At 40.6% G+C, this 26199-nt stretch overlaps 2 protein-coding genes across 2 annotated transcripts; both read right to left on the bottom strand.

Annotated features, from left to right (window-relative positions):
- Positions 1–1753: 1753 nt before the first annotated feature.
- Positions 1754–11665, bottom strand: FETUB (fetuin B). The gene is made up of 7 exons (XM_051626154.1): positions 11342–11665; positions 7231–7341; positions 6183–6270; positions 5530–5696; positions 4491–4604; positions 3534–3623; positions 1754–2683 (listed from the first exon to the last, which is right to left on the bottom strand). The coding sequence occupies exons 1-7, from the start codon at positions 11561–11563 to the stop codon at positions 2264–2266; spliced, it is 1212 nt and encodes a 403-aa protein (XP_051482114.1). The 5' UTR covers positions 11564–11665; the 3' UTR covers positions 1754–2263.
- Positions 11666–16403: 4738 nt separating this feature from the next.
- AHSG (alpha 2-HS glycoprotein) lies at positions 16404–23322 on the bottom strand. Its single transcript, XM_051626155.1, has 7 exons — positions 23039–23322; positions 21532–21642; positions 20200–20284; positions 19140–19303; positions 18750–18863; positions 17872–17952; positions 16404–17016 (listed from the first exon to the last, which is right to left on the bottom strand). Exons 1-7 carry the CDS (start codon positions 23240–23242, stop codon positions 16741–16743), a joined length of 1035 nt encoding a protein of 344 aa, XP_051482115.1. The 5' UTR covers positions 23243–23322; the 3' UTR covers positions 16404–16740.
- Between the last annotated feature and the right edge of the window lie 2877 nt (positions 23323–26199).

The raw sequence follows: 26199 nt of genomic DNA, 5'->3' as shown, positions 1-26199 counted from the left end.
TATTGGTGGTGGCCTGGGTGACACTGAGAGGTGGGTACAGGACTCTTTGTTCTGGAGCAGCTGCAGCAAATAAGGGAAATGCTCATGAACCTGCACTGACCACTGATGCTTGCTGAACTGCAGCAAGTAGATACAATTACCACTTAGATAAACATCCCTTCTGGTATCGGTTTTTAAATCATAGAAGACTTTGAACCCAAATCTCAGATCCAATATAGAGAAAGTATTGATTCCAATGTCATTTCTGACCCTTGTCTGCGAAACAAGCTAAATAATATCCAAACTGAATTCTCAAAGAAACCCGTGGATCCAGACTTTCAGGTGTTCTCTTTAACTACCTCTGTTTACATTCACACCCACTCCACTCCATTTATTTTCACTGCTGCTGTTCAATTTACTACTGTAAATTTACTTGATGAAAAGGGGAATGCTGCACAGCCTAAAGCTCATTCTGTGATAAGAACTGGATAGAATTTGATTTTTTGAGAACTATCTGATTTTAAATTGTCTGAAATGGCTTATGCTAAAATATGTTGAAATTTCTCCTAATATGGAATTGAAAGGGAATTTTTGATTCAGTTGATGTTTTTCACACATCACTCTTTGGCTTATTTTGATATTTGAAGCAATTAAACTACTCATTTGTATAAAATTTTATTATTATATTATATAAAATGTATGTTTTTAAGGTTATTGCAAGCTGAAGAAACAAACATATTTGTTGTGAACATAACTCCACATTATAATATTTCAATTTTATTTTCTGTCCAGTCAGAACAAAATAATACTTTTATTTTTATTTTATTTATAATAATAAAAGACTACATTTTAATCAATTATATAATGCCAGAATACTTCAACAAAACCATAATTTTTATTGAAAGTTCTTTGAAGGGAGAAATTATCCAGCATCTCTAGGGGTGATTCAGTAGCATAAAAGCTTCAGAAACAATAATATTTTATTGATTTTGTTTTGAACGAATGATTTTACAGTTCTAGTGGCAGCTAGAAAAAGGCTCTGTGGTCTCATACAAGCCCCATAATTACTGCAAATATCAGTGTACTCCTGGCCACAAATGACATTTATTTCCCATGTTCACTCCTTTTCTTCTTCTTGTCTTCTCATTTATTTATATTTGTTATTTTCTGTACAGTTGGTAGGTCTGGTATTAGTGAAATTGATTTTTCTTATTTATAGAGTGTAGAGTGTCCCTGTGGTTTTTATCATAAGGGAGTTAATATGACCTGTCTCAAGAAAGAATTAGGCTGATTTTATAAATAATCATTTTTCCTGCACAGCAGTGTAGGTAAAGCATAAGAACCTGAATAGCCTGGGCCTAATTCTCCACCAGCCAGAATGATGTGCAGACATTTCACACATGAGCAGCCTTTTCCACTTTCTTTGAGTGAGGGTATCAAGCATTAGGAAATTCTTTTTTTTTTCTTGAGATCTTCCATAGTGTGAAGTAAAAAATTAGGCCAAACTCATCACATTATAATTAAGAAGTTAAGCTGTAAAGTAATAAAAACCCACTAGCTTTTACTGCTTGGCAGTATTGAAGTTCTCTTCCCCATTTATACAGCACTACACCAGGTACGACTCTGCAAGGTCCCTGAGAGCATCTGGGCTGGGTTGATCCTGTCTGAGCACCGGGTGCCCACCAGAGCTGCTCCATCACTCCCCTTGTCAGCTGGACAGGGAAGAGAAAATACAATGAAAGACTCATGGGTTGAGATAAGGACCAAGAAAGACTTGGAAAAAAATTAATGTAATTTATTACCAATCAAATCAGAGTAAAATAATGAGAAATAAAAAAATCTTGAAACACCTTCCCCTCGCACTTCCATTCTTCCTGGCCTCAAATTACTTCACTCCAGCCTGGGCTCCTCTCTCCATGGGTCCACAGGTCCTGGCAGTACCAGCCATCTTGTACTCTGTCCTTTTGCTACTGAGGATATTTTTTTCTGATGCCTTTGGGCTGTCTCAGCCTTGCAAGTTCTTTTACCCTCCACAGTTGCCTTTCCTTCATGCTCTTACTGATGGCAGTAATCTGAGGATTAGCAGCCACATTCTTTTGTTGGAAAATGACCCAATTCAATTTCTTTTTCTACTCTGTTGTTGTGCTTTCTTAAAACTGAGAACTCTAAATATGAAGACTGTAATAAGCAATTTATTTGTTTAAAGATGTTGCACAAATTGAAAGACCAGGTTGCCATTGTGGCCATTATTTTGTTGCAGGTAGTTGAGGTGATTGGATGCTGGCTAAACTTTTACAGGCTTTTTAGGCAGCAAACGCTGGAGGATGAAATTTTTCTCCTTTGCTTCTCCTGGGCATGAGTCTGATAGAGAAAATTCTTCTGGAAAAGGGAGGATACCTGGTTCAGTGAGTGGTTTGGTCAAGTCTGGTTTGTCTACTTGAGTCTTTTCTCCATCAAGAGTGGGCATAGATCCTACAGTCTCAGGTGAAACAGGCTTTCCATCTTTATGTTTGTTTTGATCTTCTGGTAGGTGTAGGAAAGAGATGTCCTCAGTTGAAGGGGGTAGCATTTTAACCCATCCCACTGTTTTTAATAGGTGTGGGGAGAAAGGACTGGCTTCTGAAGGGGAAACTTGTTGATGGTCCTGGGTAGATTTTCCAGGTGTCTGATTATCTTGCTGTTTCCCCTTGTCAGTGGCAGGATCCTAAATAACAGGCAATAAGCATTACTTGTATTGAAGCCATTACTTACACATTCAGGTATGAAAAAGGTCACCTTTCATGCTAAGGATCTGCTGCAATTCCAGTCTGCAAAGAGCAGCTGCAGAACAGAAGCTCAAAGAGTAGACAGATGGAACTACTTCTCATGCCAGTTGAGATGGGTGCACAAAACTTGGGTAACTACACAGTTGTTCTTTTCATTCCCTTTATTATTTACAATGTCTTTGTAAAGCAGTCTGAAGGCTTTCAGTATGATTGACTCTATACTTACTCTATTGCCTTGTTATCCATAGAATCATATCATAGAATCATTAAGATTGAAAGGGACCCCAAAGATGATCAAGTTCCAACCCCCCTGCCATGAGCAGGGAACCCTACCACTAGACCAAGTCACACAAAACCTCATCCAGCCTGGCCTTAAAAACCTCCAGGGATGGGGCATCAACAACCTCCCTGGGCAACCCATTCCAGTTCCTCACCACCCTTATAAGGAAGAATTTCTTCCTAGTATCTAACCTAAATCTCCCCTCTCTCAGTTAAAAACCATTATCCCTTGTCCTATCACTATCTTCTCTGATGAAAAGCCCCTCCCCAGCTTTCCTGTAGGCCTCTTTCAAGTACTGGAAGGTGCTATAAGGTCTCCCCAGAGCCTTCTCTTCTTTCCCAGCAACTGTCTCTTTTACCACAAAAGAGGTTTCTTCCTGATTCAGCCTTATCACTTTCTTGAAGCCCATGTATTTGTGAATAAGAAAAACAGCTGGGCTTTCAAGAGTTCAGTTCTTGTTTTGTAAAAGAGTATTATCCTTGCAGTAATAACATCAGATTAAGAAATACCTGCAGACTGTAGATTTCACATGATACTGTGACAAACTGTTGATGTTCCAAGTGACTGTTTGTTACGGAGCCTGTGCAGAAACCTGTTTGCTGGAAGAAGAAAATGCAAGCATTTTTTCACATTGTAGCACTGATAATTAGCTCCTATCTTGTAAAAGAAGTGATTATGAAAAGCTTCTACATGTATTTCTACATGTAGAAGGGATAAGCAGTTTGGGCAAAGTTTTATTTTAGGATTGGCATGCTTACGAAAGCAGGGAGCATTTTGAAAAGGTCTTTATGTTTTGCAAAGGAGTTTTGGGTAACACGGTAGTAAAACTAAGCTGGCTATTTAGGGCCCTACTGCAACAGCACACTTCAGTTCTGCTGGAGCAGAATATCCACAAGTTGTGTAATAGAACATAATATTTTTCAGGCAAAAGTAATTTCACACCATAAAAGTGAAAGAAAATATGAAAAAATATTGTTTCTAATAGTTGTGTTTTTATTGGGCTCTAGGTAACATGGCTTGGCTCTCAGTTAAGATGAGGCTTGAAGTATTATCTCTTGGCAGCATGTCTTGGTTCCTAAATGTTTTCCTTAGCTGACCTGATTGTACAATGAATATAGTTTTTGTGCATTATTTGTGTTTTATGGTCTATATCTGTTTACTTGGAAAAAAATCTTAAGAATCATTCAGTTTAGTAAGGATGGCTACCCCACCTTTTTCTGGATTTTTTTTTTTTAATTGTCTTCTTTGTTTCTGGACTTCTAGATAAGAATTCAGAACTTTTACTGAAATGTTTTCTGTATTCTAAACAGTTTGTACAGTTGCAAGAAAATACAGAGTTACAGCCCATAAAAAGACACCTGTGGGCTTTGATTCTTGTCTGCAAAGAACCAAAGGGGTAGGCTAAGGATTCACTGAGGAATAACAGTATCTGAAAAATAGGTGTTTATGCAAGGAAAAGTACTTACAGCCAGTTCTGATGAAAGGGGCTTGCACTTGGAGATGTCAGCAGTTGTGTCAGTTTTGGAGCAGGATGTCTCCTGAATTAAAAACTCCACAAAATATGCAGGACCAGTGACCCACTGTTAATGAGACATGTGTGGCAATTAGACCTTCTGCATGTGTCAGGAGTAAGGAAGAGTTTTACAGACCTTGAAATAGATGTAAAACTCTTGCCAAGTGTGGATGGAGCAGGTTCTACTTGAGGCATTACTGTTGTGTTACAGGAGAAATAGTTTTTGCCAGTGCTGCTTTATTGCCTGGTTATTTTTTACTTCTTATATACACACAATCGTAGTAACTCATGGATTACCTATAGTTGAAATTAATTTGACTTTTGTAGTAAGTTAGCATCCATATAGAACTACATATCCAAAGACCCTCTTCAGTGCCTTGCCGATAATTTCTGGCTGCTTTAATGAACAGGATCACTTTTTCTGTTTCTGAAATGCAAGTACCTCAGAGTAGGAAAATTAAAGCTATTAAATACTGTATTGTAGTAATATCTAACAGTTTGAAACAAAGAGTGAAAACCACACTGTGAATTTTAGAGAGCAGATAAGCAGATGTTTATCACCTTTCTATGGTAAACAGAAAGGATTTAGCCAGGAGATAAAATTAGTTTTAAACCATGTTTAAACTCATTCAGTGAATTATAGATATGTGTTGGAATGGATTACTGTGCTTTATTAAATGCTTTCTATTAGGGAGTCACTAATTCATGGTGGTGGCAGAAGAAAGAGCTCACAGTGAAGTTTTCCTAAACTTTGGAATGCAAATATGTGTCTTGAGTTTTGCATAAAGTCCTTCTTTTTGCAATAAATGGATTCAAAGTTTTGGATCAATGCAGATCCTCATTTCCCAGGAGAATTTTGCATAGAAGTACTCTCTGTACTACACAGATAAAAATTCTAGACAGTCTGTAAGATGTAACAAATCATAGAAAGTATAACCAGGTGGATCCATGCTTCTTGAGGGCTAAAGCAAGTCAGAGGAGCCTTGGCTTACCTGCATTGAAGCTCTTGTGACATTGAGAACAGAGAAATAATGCGGGTGTTCACTCTCTTCATTGAACTTGGCAAGGCTTTGAACAGCAGCCTCCAAATATTTGGGCTCACTTGGACTGTCATCAACTGGGCAGTCAGGACATATTGTCCAAATATATCTGGGTGGAACTTTTTATTCAAACAAAACAATATCATTAGCAAAAGGATAACCTTAAGATCATGTTGATAGTGTAGGTCAATGTAAATGCATCTATGCCCCCAACCCTACCCACTTGCCCTCCAGTCCTCTGGAGTAACCATATTGTGGTTTAATTCATTCAGTGATTTATGAATTTGCAGACCCATAAAAATGCTACAGTCGAGGCAGAGGTGCTGCAGAAAAAAGTTCAACCTGCTGACAGTCATTTTGCTGTTTTTACTTGCCTTTCATAAACCCGTAAAAATGCTTGTTGGACCAGAGGGTAATTGCTGCATTACTTTGAGCTGCAGGAGAACCCTGATCTTATGATCATTCACTTGCAAAAGTGAGGGCAGCTGAAAGCTAACAGAGGTGGTGTGGTGCCATAGTTGGAATTAAAAATTGAAGTAATGCTATATGGCGAAGAGTGTTTTTCCAGTCCTTTCTTAAAGTGAGTGTTTTAAATAAAGACATACCTGGTTGTAAAGTGCACTCGTAAGTATTCAGATGAGCAATATTTCTTGCCTGATTAATGTAGATAGTTGCTTTGCATTGACCATAAACCTAAAACAATATACACATTTAGAAACAAGTAATGTTGTGCACCCCTTGCACTGTTCACCTAGTTCCAAAACAGTGAATGGTTGATTTTCTCCTTGGAGTGATGACATTCTTTTCAACAAAAAAGTCGTGTTCATACTCAAATGGCAATGAAACCCATTTCTAAGTATCTCCTTTAGAAACAAAAGACCAGATCTTCCCCTGGTGTAAGTCTGAGCTATACAGGTGCAGGGTTTGTCTGCAGGATGGCTGACACAAGGTCACTCTTCTGGCAGCTAAAAAGTGCCCAAGTGTCACTGACTGCTTTCCCTGACAGGCCCTGCACCAGGAGCTGGGTCTATGTCTAGAACCCAGAGAGCTCAAACCTGGAGATCAGCTCAGAGTGACTGGTCCAGTCTCCTGTCTTCCACCTTCCCTCTTTTCCCTGTCTCCATAGTAAGGAGGGAGAGTGGTGGGAAAGACCCTGTATCAGTCTTGTGGCACAGTAAGGTCACCCTTGCACACGAAGTAACTCTGACTTTATGGTAGAAAAAAATACTGGCATATAAGTATCAATTGTCCCTGAATGTATAGTCTCTGTGTGCTTCTTAAATGTTGGCACATGTATGAATGACTAAACAATCACATGTTAAATAAAAATGAGTTTCTTTTATTCCCTTGCAGTGTTTCCATAAAAGTAAACCCTTTATTCTAAGCAGTGTCCTACTGTGGCTGTTCAGTAATGTCTGCTTATTAGCTCTGGTGAAAAACTTACGTTTAATTTTCAGTTTTAAAAATAAATCTTAGCAGTGTATAAACTGATTAGAAAGTAGAGAGGAAAATTGTGGACCTTAAAAAATGGGGGGGTATTTCTTCTAAGCTCTGCTGCCTAGTAAAAATATACATGTAGAGATTTTTGCTGTCATCAATAGTACCCAAGTAACTCATCATACTGAAGTTGAAATAAGAAAATAAAGTCCTCACAGTTGTATGAGCAGGTCTGGGTGCACAGTCCTTCCACAACTTCCTGCTGAGTACATGGCATTCAGAATCTACTACATCCAAGATGAGATAGAAGACAGAACCAGTGGTCTCCTAAAAACATAAAAAGAAAGGATCATATCCCAATTTTGTGTAGAATGAAGTAGAGACACATAAAGGGGAGAGATGGAGGCACACGAAACACATGGGTGGAACACACAGGTATTCTGAAAGCTGAACATTCTTTGCAACAGATTTGCTGTGGTGGCAAATCAGATGTGATTCAGACCCTGATAGGACAGCCCTGGTCAGACAGCCCTGGTCATGCGTGTAGTCAGCTTGACTTGAAGAACAGCTTTTTAGAGTAAGTTTTATATCCTTCTGGCTCAAATACCAACCAGAATCCACTAATATGGACTAAACACGGTGATGTTTTCATCATCAACCACATTTTATTATTGGATCTGAAAGGTAGGTTATTTTGCCTTCAAGAAGAATGAGGTGATAAACACCACAAATAATAGAAAACAGCTTACATGGAACATTCCCACTAGGCATTAGAAACATGCTCCATAGTACAGCTCCATATATCTAGTCAGTAGATCATTTGGTACAGAAAGATGAGATGTTGCACGGTGCAGCTCCTGGTTCTGCATCCACTATAGATGTAGGTAAGCACCTTTCCAAGATATTTATCAAGGATACAGCTTAGTAGGATCATATTTTATTTCCTGTGGTGACAAGCTGGGAAGAGAGCAGCTGTCTATACATCCTAAAGAACTTTAGATGTGTTAGCTGCATGTTGAGACTGAGATTGTATCTTTGCTGAAGAGGGAGATAAACCAAGTCCGAATGAGAGCAGTATTCATTCATTCCTAGTTGATTTCACTCGTTTATGGAGAAAATGCTTGATGGGGCAAGAGTCTTGTAGAAGTCTGGTACAAGTCTGGCTGTAGTTTTGATTTCTTTTTAACAGCAACTAAAGACCAGCCAAAAGGGCATCTAACGGCTGGAGTACTGCTGGCTTTTTCTTTTTTATACTGCTTGGAAAAACACTAAGAGGTATGTGTTCTTGGGTTCTGAGGAGACTGAGTGATACAAACTGTTCTGGTCACACGGTATGGAAATCCCTGGAAAGAGACCGGGAGGGTGATTTTATGTGAACCATATATACTTGCAAATGTACTACTAAACCCTTTAAATATAAAAGATCAAAATAAATAGTAAAGAAATGTAAAGAATGAATAAAGTGTTTTGTTAGCTTTGTCTCTAGGTCGTATTCTTACACATGCAACTTTATACCATTTTTTGTATTTTTATATCCTCTTTTTTCCCTAAGTAATCTATGAAGCAATCTGGTAGTGCTTGCACTGAGCTCTCAGTGTTTGCCTACATTAATCCTGAGGTTTAATTATAAGTGTAGTCTTGAAGGTCATGAAAAGATCAAAAGCTATTTTGACAAAGAGTGAAGCTGAGGTGCAGCAGCACTATGTACTGTGGCAAGGCAGTGTCCCCACACCTGGCTGCATAGATCTTTCTGTGGAAGGAACTAATTGTAATTTTCTGTTCACATACAAAGTACTTAAACACCATGATGATATGTCTCCTTAATATGATAGCTGATCTAGGTTAAATCAGTAAACAGAAAGTAAGATTGGCCAAAGAGTTATTGGCATTTGCTGAAAAGGTGGTTTTTTATTAGTGTAGCATTTGATACAAGCTTGTAACTTTAAATATAGCCTCTATGATAAAAAAACATCACTAAGACTATCCTGCATGAAGATGTAAGGACCAAGAAAAATTGCTATCTCTAAGAAGTCACAAAGATGGGACTAGTGACTAGACCTTTCAAGTTTGTTGTTCAGGTATTGTGGAGGCAAAAGCACACACATATCTCATTAAAGAAATGTTCTTATAATCAAATATGTTTGGTGTTAGGTGGGTTTACTCAGCTGAATCATGTAGACTTACTGTAAAGCTTGGTGATCTTGGAAATACAAAATGCAACCAAACTATTTCCCATTGCCTGGAGCACTCTTGTCTAATATCAGCTCTTAATAGGTAGAAGAGTTTATTATAAAATCTGCACATCCATTTGTCTACCTCCTTCTGTATGTATCATCCTCCACTGGGGAAAGAATAATTTGGGGTTTATTCAGAGCTCAGCAGATCTCTGAAGGTTTCATCATCCTTATTTTAATTTTCATTAAAAGACTGTTATGCAAAGGCCTTTTGGTATCTGCTTAGTATGGAATAAAAGCTGCCATCTTCTCTGCATTGCCAAAAAGATCCCTCCTCAGCACTGTGGATGAGAGGGTTGCCACTGCAGTGCAAGACTGGGAGCCTGGGAGCCAGGAGAGATGCAGCAGCACAGCATCCCCTTTGTGGCAGGGTGACCTAGTGCAAGAGAAAGAAATGAAATATTTTGGCATGTTTTGTAATTCTTTTTAAGTGCCTGTCAGTGAAGTTAATCATGAGTGTCTCATATGAAAGAAAGGCTCTGTCCTACTTGCATATAACTTACTAGCAGATGGCTCATTAGTTCTAATTAGAGCAAAATTGAGCCACAGGTTGCTTAAGGGCAGATTTGAATTTGAAGTAACTTTGAAAATGTTTTTGTCCTGAGTATTGATTAAAAACATGGGAGGAATGAACACTGACTGATGAAAAAAACCCACACCTCTTTAGGTTTTTTGCATAAGGTTGCTACTGTCCATGAACATCCCTGACACAGCTGACTGGTATACTCAGTCCCAGCAGCAGCAAAAGCATGACAAATACATTGTCTTGTTTGTTATTGCAGTGTTATTGCAGTATTCTTACCTTACAGGATAAGAATATTAGATGCAAGAAATAAGAATAAAAGTAAATTAACCCCCAAATGAACAAAGTACGCCCAAATACAATAAGACCAAATTGCTAAAAAGGACCAAAGTTCTCTGTCCTGGGATATACACAGGTGAAGGGAGGAGCAAGGAGAGGAATGAAGTGGTTTACAGCCTGTCTGCACCCACTGTGCTGCACTCTAGGGTGGTCATAAGGGTGTTCTAATTATTGTCAGTAGGAAATAGCCCCAGGATGGGGGGTAGATACCTAACTCCATGACTGGTGGTGTTGCTTCTCAGCCAACTCAGTGGCATCTCATGTGGAAAAAATTGTCAGCTGATCCAGTTGCTTAGTGGGTGCATTCTGTCACTGGAGCAAAGCAGTGTAGAGAACATAGTGCAAAGCACAGCAAAGGGTGCATCTTCAGTCGTGGGATGTCAGATTGCTGGAGGCCACAGCATGTCAGCACAAACTATGTCCCCGTGAGAGCAGCAGGAAGCAGTGACATATCCTTGCCAGTACAGATCTCTAAACATATGGCAATGAGCTTGAAAGTGTTCAGAACTCAGCCTTTCAGGTAGGGTTATGGGAAGTGAGCAAGCATGACAGGGAGTGTTAGTAGCATGCCTCCACAGTGCCTTATGTGCTGTGGGCCCTGTGCACCCATTTCAGGTTGTCTTTGGCTAATGACAGTAGATTTGGTTATTTTAACACAAAATAGTAATAAATCAAGCACACATAGAGAAATAAGATACTTGAGAACATGAGAATGATATTCCATAGGTATTTCCAGTGTAATTTTTGTACTTGAACTGGTTTCAGATTTCTCCTGGAGACTGAGTAATCATTTAGAGGTCTGTTAAGGAATTCCCTGGTCCCAAGCTGGACATATTTACACCTGTAAGAGCTTACATCTTTTGTGCAAAATGGACAATGACTTAATAGCCTTTGCACTCCAACTGCTCAAGGCAGCGGGAGAAAGGTGTAAAAATAAATTAAATCAGAGTAGTGGTGTTTCATACCAAATTTAAACTGATGCCTGGAGCTATTCCAGGGGCAGGCAGCAGAGAATCGTGACTCAGATTTGCTCTCTAATTGCCCACTGTGGTGATGAAACTGTTTCTAGTCATCTATGCATAAAGTTGACATGGCCTCTGGAGTCCTGTGAATGTAACTTTACATTTGCCTTTTGAAATATTTCTCAGTGCAAGTAGATATTGCTAAGGAATAGTGATAGACACTGGGCTCATCATGGGAGAAACAGATACAGAACAAGCAGGTAACTCACCTGAGGATGTTCTCGGACACTGAAAATTCTGTTGAGTCTGAGTATGTAGCCCTCTTTTCGGTCAGCATTGATCTGGCGAAGAGCCAAATCTGCAGCCTTCTCTACTGCAGTGTCATCACAGGCAGGGGAGAGCAAAGTAGTTGCTGCTTCACTGGCAGGAGGAGAGGCAGCCCAGCAGCAAAGTGCCTGTATGCCGAAGAGCATTGAAACAAGTAAAACCATGCTGCTCAGAAAACCAGTGCAGCAGATCAGAATGGTAAGTCAGTGTGGAGGGGCTGATGTGCACGAAATAGCAGACTTCTGTGATGAAGCCATGTCTCTTTATAAAGAGACATGTCCCTGTTTTATTATGTAATGAACATGACCTTTAAACCTAGAGCTGCAACAGCAAACACCAAGTCAATGATTATGAGGTTTTATGAAATTGTTGTCTCTCCCTCTGAGACCAGAGAGCTCTTTCTCCCTCTGGCTTTACATCTCCAATTCAGACTTCACTGGGCAGATCATATAACTTTGACCTTATCCCAAGGGAAAAGAATATACACACAAAGCTGCATTCAGCAGCTGCAGCAAAATGCAGTTCATGCCCAGATAAGAAGCCTGTGGATAAATGGCCTGCTCAACCCACTAAGTAATCTTAGAGAAGATGATAACAAGGCAATGTAAAGAATTAATGGTTTCATCATGGTGTCTTCTTTTCCATTGTGTTTATTTGGGACTTAACATTCACTGCATTTGAATATAGTAGCATACACATAGTGAGTTTTGTTCTCACCCCAGAGACTTCACTTCTGTTGTTGGGATGGTGCAAAATGAGCTGCTCTGAGAGGGTGGAGGAGATAGGCAATAAGTGAACCTGGGCCATCAAAAGGTTTTGGGCTATTGAAAGCTCCATTTGAGAATTTGTTCCCTCTCAGTGCCTTGACTTAAGCCCACTCTTCTTTTCTTGCCTAAAACTCTTTAATTTATTGACATCTGCAAGGTATTTGACCCCCCACTCTGATTTCCCTGAGCCTTGAACATTTCCTGTTTCATCCCATCTTCCCCCAGCTTTTGACTTTGTTCTCGCTGCCATATTGTGCAAAGCACTCTGCGAACCTGTCATCATTACATGTTGCCTCTGATGCCAAAAAGCAAGTCTTGTTTCCTTGTATCTCCTTCCATCCTAACTTCTTGGCTGCACCTGGCTTCAGCCCCTACCTGGCAATGCCTAGCTTTTTATTCCTGTGGGTTTAGAGGCAGGTACAGTTGCATATGAATTCCACTGCTAATGGTAACATGGTGCTGCATTTTTATTGCCTGACAACCAAACTTAGTGACGAAATAACAACTGACTGAAAGTATATGCAGATAGGGGAAAGGAAGGTGGCCTGTAAGCAGGTTACAGACTTGGGGTCGTTATACTCGTCCTGGTGCCAAAGGTCCTTGTTCAGTGTTATTGTCTCCCTTAGATCATCTGGTCAGAATTGGCTCAAGGAAGAGTCCCACCTGCTTAATCTCTAGCTCCTTGGCTTCTCTGACAACTGCCACAGCCTGCCTCAGTTTAAATTGTATGAAGCCATGGGAGAAACATAAGGAAATGGATCCAGCAATATCAGTATTTTAATTATTTTACTATGCATTGCTCTGATTTCATTCCTTTTCAGCAATAATAAATAATACGATCCTGCTGTGACTGGAGATGGTGACTTGGGAGGAGCCATTTGCTAGCTCAGCTGCTCCCCACATAGTATCACAGAGCTCACACTAAGCGGGGCAGGTTTTTTCGTGCCTTTGACTTTACCCCTCACTGCTGAATTTGGAGGTTGATTAGTCAGCTAAGAGGCTGCACTGTGCCCACTATTGATTCTCGAGTGATTTGCTGACTACAGAAGAAAAAGGATCATGGAAAATTCTGCCTGGAGAACATTTAGTTTGAAATGACAGTAGTGTGCCTTGTGGTTAATGAGTGAGGAACTCCAGGGAGAGAAGGGGGAATAGCTGTACAAATAGCTGTTATCTTAAAGATCTGGAGAAGTGACAACCATTACATGGGGGGGATCCCAGTGAAAGTCATTGGTTTTCTACTAAGGGACAATTCTGCAGTATTGTGCCTTGAAGGATATCAAAAGCTTGGTAACCATTTCCCTGGCCCTCATTTTGTGTCCTGTGAGTCTCTGTAATCATGGCTATTTGCTCGATGACACTGAGTACCTTTGGGTTTGAGAATTGGGTCTGTATTGAGTGAGGAAGGAAGAGCAAAAGTGAAGGACATAATTGTCTCTGTTTAACACTACTGTAAAGTTTTGGGATTTAAAAATTGTATATATTGTCATGTTTTTTCACTGGTGGTAAAAATAATCTTGGCTCTTTAGCCAGCCGTGCTCAAAGCATGTTCTGGGAGACAGCAGAAGCTACCCCAGCAACTATCCATAGAAAACTCTGTGGGATTACATATACAGCCAGGAAGACCTGCAACAGCACTGGGGCTGAAACCCTGTTTAGAAGACTTTGGTTGGATGCAGAGGTGGAAAATTCAGAGAGCAAGGGAGAAGGGGCACATGGCCACTAGACTGAGCCCCCCTACCATGCGTGGCCAGTTGCTCTGCAAACTCAGGGTGAAAGATAATGTACAGAGTGTATCCTGGAGGGAGGGGATACAAGGGATGAATGTTGAGAAGCACTGCTGTAGCCATAGTACAGGAACAGCAGAAGCAGCAATGCAGACTCACTCACATTGTTCCTTGTGCCTGGGAATGCTTCCCCTGTGGCTAAAGGATAATAACTCATTTCTTTATCCTTACAGAACATGGCATTTCTATGGAGATGGGTGCCAGTTAGTGCTGGCTGTGTCGGTGCCTCTTATAATGGGGAATTGTTATATCCCTGACTCTGTTCTTTGTACTCTTCCTCCCACTGGAAGGGAAAAAATGTCTCTGTTGAAGTAGCTGACCTCAAAACATGGACACAGCTGGGAAATCTGAGCATCTCCAGCCAAAGCAGCACATGAAATACATATGCTTTAGCAAAACAGGGTTTGAAAAAGCTGAAAACATTGTCAGCCAGTGATGCAGACCTGAGAAAATTATTCATGCTGCATTTCAGGGAAAGAGGCTTTTGTGTTCTATGTGTTGCCATTTTGCAACACTCATTGCCCAGAAAATCTGTTACTTAACACTGTATCAGTTACTAGGTCCAGGTGCATTAATATGGGGCCGTACTGGGAGGAGACATGGAAAATGTATCCTGAAGAGGGCAAAATGTGTCCTTAAGACAGCATATGTTAAGAAGAAAGAAGATGAGTGCACCTAGTAAGAGGGATGCACAAAGCAATTCTGCGTTTTTTGTTTTTGGTTGTTGTTTTTTTTTCCTTTTCTCCCCGTTTTAGGAAACAATGCAGTAGCTACACCAGGTGTAGTTGAACATCTGTAAAGTGTGGAGGCTGCAGATGATCTGCTACACATCCTTGCTTTGTGTGGTTGGAAAAGACAACAAGAAGATGCAGCATTTCTGGAGTTCAGAGATCCCCAGGGGCAGGGATACCTTTTATAAATATACTGTCTCTGCCATCAGATAGACAACTTTCTAAGCCTGGGAATGAGTCTCTTTCGTAACTTAGAGTCCACTTAATTATACAAAGCAATTGTATGGTTTAGTTAAGGTGATTCCTAGTTTTAAAAATACAAAAACTAGGAAAACTATTTGCTCCAGGCAAGTTAAAAACTCAGTCACATGTTTCTGGTAATATAGTAATGCAGATCACAGTAACAGTAATTTCGCTCAATCCTGTACCGTGTCTCATGCAGTGGGACGGGAGGACCACCTGCCTCCCTGCTTCAAGGAATTTCTGGAGCTCAGTACTTGCACTGTTTGAATGAGTGGCTGCATGCAGAGCATGCTGGAGTCACTGCTTTACAGAGAAGCAAAAAAATCACTGAGCAATTGACTGGCAGCAGCTTGTGCAATTGCCTGCCACAGACTTCCTGCAAGAACTCAGCATCTTGTTGAAATGTGAGCGCTGCTGCCTGCATGGGGAGAGCTTGTCAGCAGTGTGTTGCCATCACATTAGACTATAGCTTGCAGACTCTGGGCTGATTTTCCTCTCTTTCACCTCTGCACGCCCAGCTGAAGCACTGGTGCAAGTGCCTACATATTTTCCTTTCCCCATTGACAAAGCAGAGCAGAACCTTTCTGTATAGCAACCTGTTGCGTTGACATGAAGAACAAATGTTAGTTGTGTTGCTTACTGAATACTGGAAGGTTGTAACAGTATAGGTGATTTGAAACAGTTCAGAAATGACATGTATTCTGCAGCTTTTGCTGCCTGCATGATAATTATCTTGTAGCAAGTGCTGTTCCTGGTTAAAGATTCATGACTATCTTTGAGACTGTTCCCCCCGGGCCTCCAGAATTCTAGTCTGGCTGGCAAAAAAGATTCTTCTGGCCCCTCCCTTATTACTTTTGTACCTAGAATAGATTTTGCCTCTAATTCATGTCAGAAATTTGGGGAAGATTTGACTGCAATGATACATTGCCATCACTGTCTGAGTGCTACTACATGAGATTCTTGCCTAATGTATATTTTTATTCCCTTGAATTGGTGTTCCCTCATATGCACATAGGCTGTGCAGTGCCCCATGCTCATATCACACCCGGGTATCTGCTGGAAGCCAGAGAATATACATGTGCTTGTCTGGTAGGATCGATGCTTTCAGCCTGCACAGCATTGCGTGTGTCCTGATTCTTTGTTGTTTTTATGGACACGGATGCTCTTATGTCATGTCCAAAAGTATTGAGGTACTTCTGGTGGATATTATAATTTTAGGTTAATGCTAGGAAGGGAAGATGGAAGGGGAAAATACATTTTTTTTTCCTGCCTCTGCTGTAGTGTTATTGGTGTATGATCAAAAGAAAGACTGACCTGATTTCTGCAGTGCTCAGCACCCACAGATCCCAGTGAAGCTGATGAGAAGTGCAGGAGCTTACTGTTTTTGAAATCAAGCCCAGAATATGACTCATAATGCTGTGAAGGATATACTTGTCAACTAAATGAAAATATATACAGATAGAAGGTAACAAAGCATTTCTGTTGAACATTTTATTTTGAAGTAACCTTTTGGATGGTGTTTCTATCATAAAGCTACAACTGTTATATAGCTCCTACAGCAGTTTCATTGAAACAGTGTTTCTGTATTTTAACTAGAACATCCCTATATGTAGAGGAAACAACGTTGTAACCACCTACATTTTGAAGCAGGTCTTTGCAAGATCCTGCCCACGGCTCTGCTGTCTGGAGGGGGAAACTCAATTTGGGCTCAGAGTCAAGTGTTCTCACCTATTCGCACTTGTGGTCTGTGTGTTGCTGCTGCTGCTGCACACTGGTCCTTCAGTGAGCTGTATTGCCATGTCTGGGACACAGCCTATATCTTGAAATGGCGAACCTTCCCAGGGCATGGAGGAGGAGGAGGCACAAAGCCAACGGGGTGAGGTACTTTGTCATGCTGAGCAACTGCGGCAGCTGCTCTCTTTGCTACAGATTTGGCTGAGAGCATGGAAGGAAATTCTGAAGAGCTGGATTCAGATGCAAAAGGGTTATTGTGGGAAAGCCTGAGATTATGGTTTGGGAAGCCTTGTACAACACTGGGTGTCATTCCTGCTGCTGTGTCTTGACCTGGTTGAGAGTAGGTAACTCCAGGCTGCCAAAAAAAACCAACAAAAAACACAACAGTTTTTTTTGTGTTCAGTGACTTGGGCTTAGAGTATACAGGTCATTGCTATTTTACTAGGTACCATGTTTCTAACTACGGACAAGCCTCCAACCCAGGTACAAAATATTCCTGACCATCACAGATGTTTGATTGGCATTTGAATACATACACAGGAGCCTAAGAGTGTGTTTTCAATATCTGGTGAATCATTAGCACAAAATGCTGTGCTGTGTGAACTTTCTGGGCCACCTGTGCAGCTGGCAGAACGTTCAAGACCAGCTGTCCTATTCTTTCTTTCATATACCTCCTAGACAGCTAATTACTATTTTGTTACCAAGAGATCTGGTCCATAGGAAGTATTCAACCACCACCTAGCCCTTCTCAAACTAAATGGTGGCTAAAATACCTGCAGAGCACTCAGGTCCAGTGCATATATGTTTCTCTCCTCTTCCTATAACAGTGCAGGTCAGACTCCTTGGATTCAGTCAAATTTAAGGACTACTAGCAAAACACCCCAGCTGATTTCACGCACCACCATGTTATGTTTTACGTCTATCTGCCCTATCCCCCTTGCTGAGCAGAGTTTGGCTCCCTTTGCCCTACCAGACAACCAGGTAGTTAGGAGGACAAGCTGTGTCAAGCATAATTGACATAATTCTTGGCACAGAAATCCATAGGATGATCAGGAGTTTCCTTACCTTGATTTTTAGGATACAAAGTTAAACTAAAGTTAAAAATGCTAATGCATTCTACACTGAAAGAAATAAACTCAGGGCGATTGCTTTTAACAGGATTGGTAGGCTAGGATACTCTGGAAAGGAAGAGAACCTCTGGAGTTAGTACCTGATGTCCGTAGAGCTGGCAGTCCACTTTGAGGTCCTGCAAGGGCTTTGTTACCATTGTTGCTGTGCAGAAACCAAAATTCTGGCAAAGTAGAACACAGTCAAGAGCAAACAATTACAAAACAGAGGAGACCTGCGTTACAATTTTTAACTTCAGAACACTTAGAAACAGCTGTATCTCCTCATGTTTCATCTGAGCAGTGAAGTGCTTGCTTTTTAGTCTGTTGCACTCAAAAGCCAAGCTGTTTAAATGCATAACTAGCAAACAAGTGAAACTCCTGTGTTATTCTAGAGTAAAATCCTTTACATGTCTGCATATGGGGATGGGAAAGCATATATAGGAATCTAGGTAAAAGGCTCCCACCCAGTAAAACTGCCTAGGACTCAATTTCATCAGAAACAAAAGCAGAATTGTAGCTTGATAAAGTATACAATATAATTCTCAGGAGCCTATGTATCAGAATAAAGCACAGTAAGAACACTTAAATTGTAGGAAGGTGAAACAGTCTGCCCTTTTGTTAAATGTTTGTGTACTGTCTGGTACCAGGTTTTGTGAGGTGCTCCTGTTAAGGATAGTAAACAAAAATCTATATTCTGTTGATTAAAAATTTTTTGTGTAAAGGACACTTTGGTCCTCAAGCCTTTTAGAAATATATTAAAATATATTTAAATACATCAGGACTCAGTCCAGGTACCACAGTGAGAAGGGTGTGATATAGCTCTAGAAACTGTATTTTGAAAAGAGTGTCAGAATGGTGTGCAGCTCTTGCACTTTTACCCTCATCAAAGTCTATTCTTGCCCAAGTGTGAGCACATCACAGCATGCTGGTTTCTACCTCTGAGCTGGCAAGATCAGGGCTGATGTGCTGGCACACTTACCGACTGATCGTCAGGCAGCAGTTGACAAGTCTCCACATCAGCTTTAGCTTTTGCTGCTGAGCAGTTCGTGGCAGCCACAGCAAACTCAACAGAGACAACATGCACTGGGTGATACTGATAAAACAGGAAAATTGTTTAACTGACTTTGCACTGTGAAACTGCAGAGCTGCTAAGAGAAGATAAAAGGCAAATGTGTGGCTTCTAGCTCTGTATCTCCTGCTCAACTCAAAGGGAATCCTGTGGCTAAAATGACACAAAATGCTTGGAAAATGAAGAGCAATTCAGTAGGGCAAATTAGAGCAAGCTAAATCTGCAAACATAACTGGTTAGCACTGCATAAATACAGAAATATTCTGTTAATGTAGAAGGCTACACATAGGTAGAAATTACCTGTATTCTGGCTCTTCCAATCTCAAGCAGTCTGAGGTAGGTATCAGCAGTTTTGCTGTTGTGGTCTTGGAGAGCAGCTGCAACAGTTGCTAACACCTCCGTGTTATTCAAACTTGCCAGCAGTGGGCAGTCAGGGCAGAACTGGAGAACATCTTCACTGGAGTCTGCAGGAGGAAGCGAACAGATTATGTTTTGATCAAATTGTAGGTTGTTTTGAGAGGCATTAGAGGCCTATTCGGTCACACAAAACACTGTTTCATGGTCTGTCCCGAATTATAGTGGAAGGAATTTTTGCAGTACAGGCTACAGATGGCAGCATTTCACACAGTTTTTGCCATTCCAGTGTTTCTGCAAGAGAAACTGCTGTGGACCTCAATAGGACATTTTGAATGTTCTTACTCATGTTTTCATCAATTCTCTTTCTGGCAGACTATCCATGATGCCAATGAAAAGATGTCTCAGCTCATAAAAATAGTGTTGGAAAAATGAAGATATTTTAATTTATTTGAATTGTATTTTCCTGAGTGTGTGGTTTCATTCACTCACCAGTTTTGAAAGCAGTATTGAAGACATCTCATACAGAGCTAAGAGATGCTGCACAGAACATGCAGAAAAGAGATTCCACTTTCCCATGGCAATATTGAAAATGCTGGGGTTTGTAAATAAGCTGCATCTGGCAAAGGGGCTCTGGAGATTAGCAAGTTCTATTAGATTCAGACCAACAAGGAATCAAATTCTCAAGGCCAAACACCCGAGTGAAAAGCCTCAGTACTAGCAACTTCTAGGTCAAATCTGGGACTTGCTCCCCAGATAATCCAATTGTATCTTAATTGTCATAGTAAAGAGGACCAAAGAGAGATGGCTGGGTTTATAGATGAATAAAAACAGAAAAAGGGGAAAATTTACTTTCAAAACAGCTTATTTTAGAAAAAAACCCCTTTAACCGTCATCCTTTATGCCATATATCAGTGTTTCAGAATCAGAAACTCTAGTGAACTGTAACCATGGCTGTAATAATGCTCTGGCCTCTAGATTCAAACCTAAAGAACCAAGTCTTTACCTGCATGTGAGTGGCATTTACTGGCAAGTACAGATAACTGTCCATCTACCTTCTGCAGTTTGATATCACAGTCACCCTCCACTGCCTAGAGAGACAAAAATCAAAGGGTTACATCATTCAGATAGCAAGAATTTCTGAAAAGGACAACTATTGCGAAATTCAAAAGAACAGATCCTGGCTGAAGTTCCTGGCAAAATCTGTCTGATTGCAGAGGCACTGGTAGATGTGTCCTGGTGCCTGTGATTTTGCAAAAAGCCGACCACAGCTGCAAAATTTTCATCCAAATATGGATCTCAATAGTATCAGAAGTGCCGAGGTAGCCAGATTATGTACATTTGCTTCAGGTTTCTCTCTTATAAAAAGCAAAGAATATCAATGCTTATGAATTAAGACCTTCTTCAGAGCTGTTTGATAACATTCTCACTAATCTCAGCTGGTCAGTGGCCATGGTAACAGCAGAGTGTGCTGCCTTGCTGAGCTGGCTCACATGGAACATGATCCAGCAGGGGAGGAAATGTCAACAGCAAAGCTGGAGTCACTGGGAAGAGGGAACAGTTAGAGTTACTTCCCCCAAGATGGAAAACGGGATCTGAGCCCTGGTGAATACAGGGTGGATCGTGATTCAAATGTAGTCATAAGCTCAGTGAATTGAGCCCCATTCTAGAAACAGCAGGCTTAAATTGTCAATTGCTCCCTCTGCTTTCTGCTGAAAAACCAGAGGTGCCTGCACTCAGACAACAGTTCCACTGCTTTGGTTAGGGAAAGCTTTTCACAGTTAGATCACACTTGCATAAGAACAAAATACTGGAGGCCAGTAAATTCCAGCTGAGCATTACTTTGAAGGCAGAGGCCTGTCTGAAGGGAATAGCTCTTCTGCAGTCTTGACCAGGACTAGATGGCTAGACTTGATGGAATTTCATGAGGTAACACCCCACATGTATCTGAGGGAAGGTTTTATTTGCACAGATTCACAGCCTGCCCTGTCTACAGTTTGCAATGAGGCAGTGACATCTGGCCTCACCAGGAGTGAGGGCTGAATCTGGAGCCCCTAAACAAGGCCCCATGACATTCATTAACTGTATGTAGGATGTTATGCTAACAATGACCCATCCTCTTCACATAACAGGACATGAAAGAAATCCAGGAGTGAAATCCTTCATGACATGAAGGTAACTAAATCAACAAGGAGGTTACAAGTGATTGGGTGGTTATAAGCTATTACAGTGATGTAACATTTGCTTGGAAGTCTGCCTGATGACAGCCTGGCCCTTCTAGCATCAACAGGCTGAACATGCACCTTTAGACTGAGCTAGTAACATTTTAGATACTCACGTGGTCTGTGAAGCTCCTTACTGTGCAATTTGCAAGAGGTGTAGGGCTGAGAATGTGGCATGTGGTCTCTAATAAGTCAAGTTCAAGAAATATTATGTCATTATTCAGCCCCTGCAAGGAAAAAAAACAACACAACACAACAGAAATTGTAGTAATCTCTTCACAAGACATCACCAGATTTCTTTTCTGGGGCTGTGCAGTGGTCTCTGTTGCTGTCTGTCACTGGATAGCTCATTAGAGTAACTGAATAGGTCCTTACTATTGAACTTGATAAAAAATAGGACTCACTGTTTTAGCTGTAGTAAGTCAAGATACTCACACTGATTTTTTCCAGCAAAGGAACTGGTCCATACATTTTGGAAAGTCCAGCCTGTATGTAGTGTGTCAGTTCTCTTAAGTTAACTCAATTTTATTTTGTTGGGTAGTTTTAAAAAATCATCAGATATCTTTGTTGATAACAAAACTTCATGTTTCTATAACCAGATCCTAAATAAACACTGGTACACATTGGTCTGTTCCTTTGGTCCGTTGGAATTGCACCAGCTAAATCCCAGCACCAGTACTCATGTTATGTATGGACTGCAGGATCTTTTGTGGTTGTTCCTGAACCTTTGCAACATAAGACATGTGAGTGGAAGGGCAGAAGTGATGTTCCCTAGCCCTGATATTGACTCTGAGGTTTGAGTCATGATTGATTCCATTTAAACCAATGAAGTTATTTTAGTGTAAAAGTATTAAATATGAGCAAAGCAGTGTCACCAGTGCTTTTGTTTGGGTAACTGTGGGCACACTTCTAGCCTCATTAATGTCTTATTTAGGCTCTTTTAAATTACTTAAGTGTCCTCTCTCTGATAACAAGTAGAAATCAGCCATGGAGTTTTGTTCTTACTAGTATTTGGGACCATCTTCCATGTTTTCAGAGACTCAGAGGTTCGGAATGGGTGCATACATTGTATTCATGACTGTTTCTACAGCCTTTCATGATGCCTGCAATAATGGCAATAGATCTTAGAGAAAGTGAGACTATGAGACACAGTTATTTCCATTCAGCTTCTTGTCAGCTCAATGGGATATTAGGTAAAATTAATGCCTACTACAAAATCTCTAATAGCATGGGGTTATGAGAGGTGTATGCATTTAGCCAATAAATAATTACCTGCATCGTGAAGATTATCCTCACAGTTTTTCTCCAGATTAGCTTCTGGGCTCATGAATCAGCACTTGGGATGATCTGCCCTAGCAAGCATGCTGCACTTGTAAACTGAGCCCTTTCTAGCATCATACAAAAATACCAGAACATTTCCCTCTCCCCCTCAATTCTGCTCTTTGAGAGGTACATTCCAGTGACCTGGATTTGCAGCTGCTAACAGGTGGCCTTGCCCCATTTAAATCAACAGAGTCATGCTGATTTACCCCATGTGAGGATACAGCCCTTAGCAGGGCTTGTTGATCATTTCACAGCGTCTCCAGGTGAATACAGTGCTCTGTGCCCACGCTCCTCACTTACCTGGGGTAGCACACGGATGTTCTCAATTCTGTTTAAGGCAAACTTGTATCCGTGGTGACTGTGGCCATTAATATAACTCACAGCTACTTCAGCTGCTGCTTCAGATTCTGGGTCATCGCAGCCCAAGGGAGTAGGAGGAGCTGCTGGTGCAGCTTTGTGAATTGGAAGCTGAACAAGCAATATTAAAGCTACTAGTGCCTTCATGGCACCTGAGAAAAGACAATCCCTTTCAGAAATAAAGATCTAAGAATACTCTCTTCAGATGGTCGCTGGGTAGCTAGAACTGGGATCTCATTTATATAGTACATACCACAGACTTCACATGAGCACGTCTGATATTTGTCCCAGTTCCAAGAGGCACTGCAAACAACAAAAGAGAAAAGTAAATGTTAGGACATCAAGCTGACTGATTAATAGTGGCCAAAGTAAATTTTATCAGGTAGGATATTGCAAAGTCTGCTAAAGCAGCCAGAGAAAAAAGTGTCAGCAAAAAGGTAACTTAATTTTTAGACACTTTTCTACCAACAAAACACAGTACAAGCAAGAGGAATATAGTCCCTCCTGTTCAATGTGCAGAGATGCTAATGCTAATTAAGCTTTCTTGTAAACAGGACACATTCTGTTAGAGCTCAAATCTCACCAGACACTCGTATAAATTGTGAGATCAATAACATGATAAATTAGAAAATGGAATTTGAGTAAGTTCTGAGGATCACATTCAACAATAAATGTAATTATATAGCAACTTTTGCTACTGAATTCATTTGGAGTAGGAAATGAGACATAGTTTCTAGATCTTTTGCATCAGCTCTTCATTTCTCTGAGTAATCTGAATAGTTCCAGTAGTTCCTGACATTTTATTTTGCAAAGCAGGTGTCTTGTAGAAATTTTTCTGGAATATGTTTTACAGATTGAGGATTGGCATTAGATCCTGAAGGGCACAAAAATGTTTTAAGAAGAATGTAGATGCTTAAATGCTCAGGAGTGCTGGACCCCAACTTGTATTTACATTCACAGTATACATGTTTACAAAACAGTAAGGGGATAACAAAAATGTTCAATGGGCCAGAATAGAGCTTCTATGATATGTACAGCATTTAGGGTCTTTAGTTTAAGCTGAGGTTATTTTAGCTAGATAGACTCTAGCTAGATAGATTCTAGCTCAACCAGTAGAAAAGTTTTCCTGCAGAGATACCAGAGTAGGTTTCTATGATCCATTTTATGGTGGTGATCAGGCTGTAGCCCAGTAAAGGTCCCTTCTGGCTTTAAAATATCTGAATCTCTGTTGTAAATTTCAGGAATTAGCAGCAGATTTGAGACAAATTAGGGGACTTCAGCGTATTTAGAAGTTTTCACTTTAGATAATTATTTCTTAGCTGGCAAGACGGAGTGAGAGGGGCTAAAAGATTTGTGGAAAAAGCAGTCTTGAGTCATTCCTCTCTCTTCTAGATTCTCTTCTAGAATCTGGAAATCTGAAAACCAGTGTAAGTAGAAATGGTTCTGTTGGACAGAATAAGTGATGAAGAAAGAGAATGGGAAGAGTCTAAAAAGATGGAAAATTTTCCTTCAGCTATGTAGGATGAGGTGAGTTTTGCATACTAGGATTTGCATACTGAGGAGATTCCTGGGGGGAAAAAAGACTCTTCCTCTCTCTTTCAGTTAAAAACAAATGCTCTGAGCATGATTTTTTTCTCCCTCCCTTGAAGATGTTGCTTGGCATTAGTTCTGTTGTGTGGATGATTGTTTGTGTTCTTGACTTTGGCCTGAAACACTTAAGAGATGAAGATTTGGTGTCCCAAAAACACACCCTGAGTTTTCCTTGCAAGTATCTTTTGAGCCATGGCAAATTTATTTACAACAATAGTCTTTCAGTCTTTACTTTTAACCCACAGTTCAGTTTCTAACCTGAGAATATTCCAATTCCCTTTTCTGATATGAAATATTGGGGTAAATTTCCAACAGATGCAGACTGGAATTGGCGTTCATCTAAATGACATATAAGTACTCCAGTGAAGGACCGAGACCAATATTTATAAATTTTGTGTGGTCAGTACTCAGTTTCTTGTTACATTATCTCCACTTCAGAATTGCAAATACTGTAGGATGTTTAACATTTCTGCAGTCAAGCTCTAGGTATTCCTAAATATAATATATAACCTGGTTCAGTCAACTTCAGCTTTCATTTTCAAAGAACTCATCTAGCAAACAGGATTTATTATCCTCTTTCTTCCCTCTCCGTTGTCACTCACATTCTGTATTAAATTTACCAAGCAGAACAAGAAGGAAGTACTTTGGAGTCCACTGAATCTCTTCTCAATTTCTCTATAGGCTTACTCAAGACATTCCCCTCTTGGTGATTGTATGAACTTTCTTTGCTGGCATACAAAACATCAGAAATGTGCCAACATGATTAATAATGCTCAGTGCAATGCAGAATATTTGCAGCTGGGACTCTTTGGGTGACTTGTGATATGTGTGAGGAGACTGGCATTTGGTTTTTATGTTTGGGAATGGAGTTTAAATGTGCAATCAGGTAGTTTAGCCATCAGGTAATATGACGAAGGAGCCTTTCACCTTTTGAATCCAAAGTGACACAGATCTGCCGAATTATTCCCTTCTGGAAGTGAGATTGCTGATGTCAGTTCCCCGCAGGCCTGTATCCCATCGTGACTGTCCTTTTTTTGGGCACCCTTACTCAAAAGGGAATAGTCGCAGAAATAAATGCTCACTGAACTCCGTGCAGATCGTGTTCTGTCTCTTTCATGTCTGGAACATAGTAAAAAGTTGTCCTTAAGAAGTGGCTGCCAATAGCTCTTACAGCACAAGAAAGTGAGCTGAATTCTATGGGCTCCTATAGAGAAAGTCACATCTCAACCCCACTGAAGTGAGCAAGTCTTTCTCAGAATCCCAGTATCACAAAAAAGTTGACATTGGGAGGGACTTCTGGAGGTCATCTTGCACAATCCCACTGCACAAGCAGGGCCACCTAGAGACAGTTGCCCTCCACTCTGCTCTTGTGAGACACTACCTAGAGTACTGTGTCCAGTTCTGGAGTCCCCAACATAAGGACAGGGAGCTTTTAGAGCAAGTTCAGAGGAGGGCCATGAAGACGATCTGAGGGCTGGAGCACCTCTGCCATGAAGACTGGCTGAGAGAGTTGG

The sequence above is a fragment of the Apus apus genome, chromosome 8 (assembly GCF_020740795.1).
Source record: "Apus apus isolate bApuApu2 chromosome 8, bApuApu2.pri.cur, whole genome shotgun sequence".
Classification (NCBI taxonomy): Eukaryota; Metazoa; Chordata; class Aves; order Apodiformes; family Apodidae; genus Apus; species Apus apus.
Note: the sequence above shows the minus strand (reverse complement) of the source record. Positions and strands in the feature narration are given on the sequence as shown.